The sequence below is a fragment of the Pteropus vampyrus genome, unplaced genomic scaffold, assembly GCF_000151845.1.
Source record: "Pteropus vampyrus isolate Shadow unplaced genomic scaffold, Pvam_2.0 Scaffold6, whole genome shotgun sequence".
Taxonomy (NCBI): Eukaryota; Metazoa; Chordata; class Mammalia; order Chiroptera; family Pteropodidae; genus Pteropus; species Pteropus vampyrus.
In genome coordinates, this window is record NW_011888787.1 from 115,648 (window position 1) to 121,306 (window position 5,659).

The 5,659-nt window shown below is 56.2% G+C and overlaps 1 protein-coding gene across 1 annotated transcript in view; it reads left to right on the forward strand.

Annotated features, from left to right (window-relative positions):
- Positions 1 to 5,659, forward strand: part of ITGA10 (integrin subunit alpha 10) — a gene marked incomplete at its 5' end in the record, with an annotated part of 16,503 nt that overhangs the window by 3,134 nt on the left and 7,710 nt on the right. The window contains 8 exons of the mRNA XM_023534831.1: positions 2,447 to 2,597; positions 2,804 to 2,969; positions 3,161 to 3,234; positions 3,476 to 3,620; positions 3,822 to 3,970; positions 4,204 to 4,347; positions 4,476 to 4,679; positions 5,524 to 5,654. Coding sequence (XP_023390599.1) covers positions 2,447 to 2,597; positions 2,804 to 2,969; positions 3,161 to 3,234; positions 3,476 to 3,620; positions 3,822 to 3,970; positions 4,204 to 4,347; positions 4,476 to 4,679; positions 5,524 to 5,654 — 1,164 coding nt within the window. The remainder of the gene's footprint in view (positions 1 to 2,446; positions 2,598 to 2,803; positions 2,970 to 3,160; positions 3,235 to 3,475; positions 3,621 to 3,821; positions 3,971 to 4,203; positions 4,348 to 4,475; positions 4,680 to 5,523; positions 5,655 to 5,659) is intronic.

Consider the following 5,659-nt stretch of genomic DNA (forward strand, 5'->3'; position numbering starts at 1 on the left):
GCTTGCACTCCTAACCCCTAACCTTGATGTGCTAGTAGCTCTGACCCCTCCCAATACCTCACTTTCTTTACCCCCATATCCCACACGCTCCCCGTCCTTGACTTGATCCAGATCTCATCCTCTTCCAAAACCACGCTGAACTCAAGCACCCCATCTGTGACCCCTCCATCTCATTCTTTTCCACTCCCCTCCAACCAGGTGACTATCCATTGGGAAATTCATCTCGTCCTGCTTTGAACATGCACTTGGGGATGTCTCTACTAGAGACAGATGGTGATGGGGGATTCATGGTGAGCAGCGGAAAGGGTGGTGGCTGGGTCTCTGAGGGTTCGTGGCAGAGAAAAGAGCCATATGTAAGGGAAACTGGTCTGTGTGGAGGGGGCACGGAGTTAAAAACCCTAGAAAGCGAGGAGGGGAATCTCGGGGAGGGGCCTCAATGCCTCCTTCTACTGGGAGCACGTTCTGTGGGCGCCCTTCCCAGCCTGCGAGCAACCTGATTCCCCCATTCCCAGGCCTGTGCCCCTCTCTGGTCTCGTGCCTGTGGCTCCTCGGTCTTCAGTTCTGGGATTTGTACCCGTGTAGATGCTTCATTCCGGCCTCAGGGAAGCCTGGCGCCCACTGCACAACGTGAGCCGGAAAAAGAACCTGAGGACTCAGTCCTCCAAACGGGGTGCAGGGTGGGGAAAATGGGGCAGCAGTGCATGATGCTTGACAGGGGGCCTGCATGGCTAGCCTCGTCGCTACCTAACGCACCTGCGTAAGCTTCATGGTTCCTAACAGATTAGAATTCAGACTCTGCCACGGCACCGAGACTCCATGAATAGATCAAACGAACTTCAAAAGCTCAACTCTGACTACATCCCTCCACATCCTTGGCCATGACATCTACCTTCCCATTCTCCGACGTGTCATCTGTCTTCATACCTCCATCTCCTTCTGTTTAAAGAATTCTCCACCAAATGCCTTTCCTTACATTCTCCTCTCCACAAACACCTTGAGGTCTCAATATCTTCTCAGCAGCTGCCTCCTTCAATTCCCACCATCAGAACGGACTCTCTTTTGCTGTCTCCCAGCATACAGTGGTGCTGTTTGTACCTAGCACTTAATTCCTTCTTTGTTTTTTTAGTAAATTGCATGAATGATCATCTCCTCTTTTCTTCATTTCCACATTTGCCCAGGGCCTGGCGCACCATCTTCCTTGCATGTCGGAAGTGCCTAATAGACGTTTAAGTCGAATGTGTTCTCCTGTGACCTCTTCCCTTATTGCCCCCATGCCCAATACCCTTCTACCCCTCTGTTCTCCATTACCGCACCCCTCCTCCAAGGCTGCCCCACATACATGGACGTCGTCATTGTCTTGGATGGCTCCAACAGCATCTACCCCTGGTCTGAAGTTCAGACTTTCCTACGAAGACTGGTAGGGAGACTGTTTATTGACCCGGAGCAGATACAGGTAAGAGAAGGCGATCCCGGTGGGCTTGGAGGGGGAGAGACAGGGAGAGAGGAGATAAATGTCCGTAGTGTCTTCAGCAGTAGCCAGGTGCCCATCTGCTGTCGTTCACGTACTTTTTTCTCCCTCCCCGGCCCCATACCCACCCTCCGCCTGACTGCACGCTTTGTGCTCAGGTGGGACTGGTACAGTATGGCGAGAGCCCCGTACACGAGTGGTCCTTGGGAGATTTCCGAACCAAGGAAGAAGTGGTGAGAGCAGCAAGGAACCTGAGTCGGCGGGAGGGACGAGAAACAAAGACGGCGCAAGCGATAATGGTGGCCTGGTGAGGCATCGGGAAGCGAAGGGCGTGGCGTGCGGGAGGCCAGAACCGCGAGGGCCTAGAGCGGCAGGGGGGGCGGGGTTGAGAGTGCGATGTGCACATCCCAAGATGCCATGCGTGCTTATTTTTGCGTGTACACCGATGGCCCGTGGGAGAAGCCTAAGCTGTCGTTGCACCCCCTCTATCACGTTTCTGCAAAGTGTCTATGTCCGTGTCTCTCCACGTTTCTGCTTTATCGAAGTCTGCAGACAGAACTCTCTCTGTCCTTCCACCCCCACTTTGATCTTGGCCCTCAAGCTCTCCGCCACTCACGTCCTAGCCCACTTTCCAAACGCGATTCAAACTCGTTCTGGCAAGGCCCGCGCGACCTAGCCATTCTCCTTTGTTCTGCGTTTCCTCGATCTTCGTCCTCCCAGATGCAATATTTGCTGAATGAATCTAGGGATGAGTGGGCTTTATTCTCATCTGCGTTGGTGATCTACCGCTCTCTCTCTGTTCTATGGCACGCATGCGTTTGAGCTCTTCCCGCGGGCCAGTCTCCACGCCAGACACTGTGGGGGGTGGTCCGAAAGGTGAGGTGCCTGCCCTCGGAGGACTTCTGACGGCGATAGGTCCTGTGTGCGCGCGTGTCTGCGTACATCCGACCACAGCTCACTCCTTTCTGTCTCTCTCAGCACAGAAGGATTCAGCCAGTCCCATGGGGGCCGACCAGAGGCTGCCAGGCTCCTGGTGGTTGTCACTGACGGAGAATCACATGATGGAGAGGAGCTTCCCGCGGCACTAAAGGCCTGTGAGGCTGGGAGAGTGACACGCTATGGGATTGCGGTGAGACTCTACTCTGCCTCTGGAAGGCCGGAGGGACTTGGGGACGGTGACATGGAAGACTGGGAACTTGAGAAACACGGGCATGGACCCTTTCCCAGACTTCAGCCGCATTTCCCTTGCTTCGCTTGAGTAGCCTGTGTTCTGCGCCAGCTCTAACGTCTCACTCTGCACAGCTCACGGACCCCATCTCGGTCTCCCGACCCCAGGTCCTCGGTCACTACATCCGGCGGCAGCGAGACCCCAGCTCGTTCCTGCGGGAGATCAGAGCTATCGCCAGTGATCCAGACGAGAGATTTTTCTTCAACGTCACAGATGAAGCTGCACTGACTGACATCGTGGATGCTCTAGGAGACCGGATTTTTGGCCTCGAGGGTAATGATTACCCTTGCTGACATTCCAGGGAGTGCAATGACAACTTAGCCTTCTCGCACCGGCCATTAGTGTGCGGCGGAGGACAGGGCAGAGGGGGTTCTGGAGTGTAGGCGGGGTTCTGGAGTGAGCTCGGTAGGTCAAGGGAGGAACTGTCTTCCCTGATATTGCCTCCATATTTTCTCATGCTCCAGGGTCCCATGGAGAAAACGAAAGCTCCTTCGGGCTGGAAATGTCTCAGATTGGTTTCTCTACTCATCGACTGAAGGTTAGACAGACTCTGCTCCCTCTGTGACCCCTCTCAACCTGCAGCTCCTTCCAGCTTCTGACTCCAATGACTTCAACCCCGGGGCTCCCCTAGATTCCTTCTTGACTTGATGTCCACACCGACCTGCTCGTGACTTCCCGGCTGACTCCGGCAACTCTCAGCGACCCTCCCACTCCTGGAGAGCTTTTGCTCCTGATTCCGTGCTGTCTTTTCAGTGACCCTGTCTGGTTCTGCCCTACAGGATGGCATTCTCTTTGGGATGGTAGGGGCCTACGACTGGGGGGGCTCAGTACTATGGCTTGAGGAAGGTCACCGCCTTTTCCCCCCACGGACGGCCCTGGAAGATGAGTTTCCCCCTGCGTTGCAGAACCACGCGGCCTACCTGGGTGAGCCGCAGAGCTGCAGGGGACCGGGAGGTGGGGGACTGCCTCCCCGGCGGAGGGCACGGGGTGCTCCCTCCTAATTCCTGCAGCTTTTCACTGATCTCCTGCTTTTCTCCGTGAAACCTCCTCCCGTGCCTTTAGGGGACCCTCCCACTCTGAAACCGTCTTCTTTCCCTTTCGTCCCTGATTCTCGCCCACTTCTAGGTTACTCCGTTTCCTCCATGTTTCTGCGGGGTGGACGACGCCTCTTTCTCTCTGGGGCTCCTCGGTTTAGACATCGAGGAAAGGTCATCGCCTTCCAGCTTAAGAAAGACGGGGCTGTGAGGGTCGCCCAGAGCCTCCAGGGAGAGCAGGTAGGGCACCCAAGGGCTCGTGGGACCTTTGGATCGCAGGGAAATCCAGCCTGTGGGGGAAGAGAATAAAGGGGCACGAGAGGGGCCTGAGGGGTCTGTGCCGAGTCTGGTTGGCCGAGTCTGTCGGGGGCATGAGGGCCGGATCGACAGGCTGGTGACTGCCTTCCACTTGTCCACAATCACCTCCCCTTTCCTCTGGGGTCACCGCTCCCCGCCCCCCCCCCACTCCCCAGATTGGCTCATACTTTGGCAGTGAGCTCTGCCCGCTGGACACAGACCGGGATGGGACAACTGACGTCTTACTCGTGGCTGCCCCCATGTTCCTGGGACCCCAGAACAAGGAGACAGGACGTGTGTATGTGTATCTGGTGGGCCAGGTGAGACTTGCTGGGGTCCCCTCGTGTGTGGGGCGCAGGGAGAGAAGAAGGGACGCACACACACTGGCGGGCCGGCTGACAGGCTGGGCCTGGCAGGACAGCATCTGCTCTCTCCTCCGCGCCGCCAGCAGCCCTTGCTGACATTCCAGGGGACACTGCAGCCCGAACCCGCCCAGGATGCTCGGTTTGGCTTTGCCATGGGCGCCCTTCCCGATCTGAACCAAGATGGCTTTGCCGACGTGGCTGTGGGGGCGCCCCTGGAGGACGGGCACCGTGGAGCGCTGTACCTGTACCATGGGACCCAGAATGGAGTCCGGCCCCATCCGGCTCAGGTCGGTGCCCAGATGAAGCAGGGGCATGGTGGGAGGAAGGGGAGGGATGTCTGCTCTTTGCTTGTCAGTGCTGCCAGGACTTGAGACCCAAACGGAGTGAGCGCCTTTTTATCAGTACAGCAGCGCCCCCTTATCTGCGGGGGGTACGTTCTGAGACCCCCAGTGAATGCCTGAAACTGCAGAGTACCAAACCCTATATGTATGATGGCATGTTTTTTCTGATACATACATACCTATGAAAAAGTGTAATTTTACAAATTAGGCACAGTAAAAGATGAACAGTTATGAACAATAGAATAACTACGACACTATGCTATAATGACGGTTATGTGACTGTGGCATTATTAAGTAAAACAAGAGTGACTTGAGCATAAGCACCGCGATACCGCGCCAGCTGACCTGATAACCAAGACGGCTACTAAGTGACTAGAAGCGGGAAGCATGTCCAGTGTGGCTACGCTGGACAAAGGGATGATTCATGTCCCAGGCAGGACAGAGGGGGACGGCGTGAGATTTCACCACCCTACTCAGGACAGTGCGCAGTTTAATACTTAGAAATTGTTTATTTCTGAAAATTTTCATTAAATATTTTTGAGCCACGCGGGTCGGTTGACCAGGGGGAACCGCGGAAAGTGAAACCGTGGATAAGGCGGGACGACTGTAGTCCAAAAGGGGGAAGTGGAGGGTTGTGGGTACAGGCTGCTGTGCTAGGGACTCCTGGGCACACACACAGGCTCGTTCCTCCTCTTCCTTCCCACGCCGATGGGCGCGTGAGAAGGAGCAGGGGGGTAGCCTGGGGATCCAAGCGCGGAGGCCCTGCTCAGTGGCCCCTCTCTTCCTCCAGCGGATTGCTGCTGTCTCCATGCCACAGGCCCTCAGCTACTTTGGTCGAAGTGTGGATGGCCGGCTGGACCTGGACGGAGACGACCTAGTGGATGTGGCTGTGGGTGCCCAAGGGGCAGCCGTCCTGCTCAGGTGAG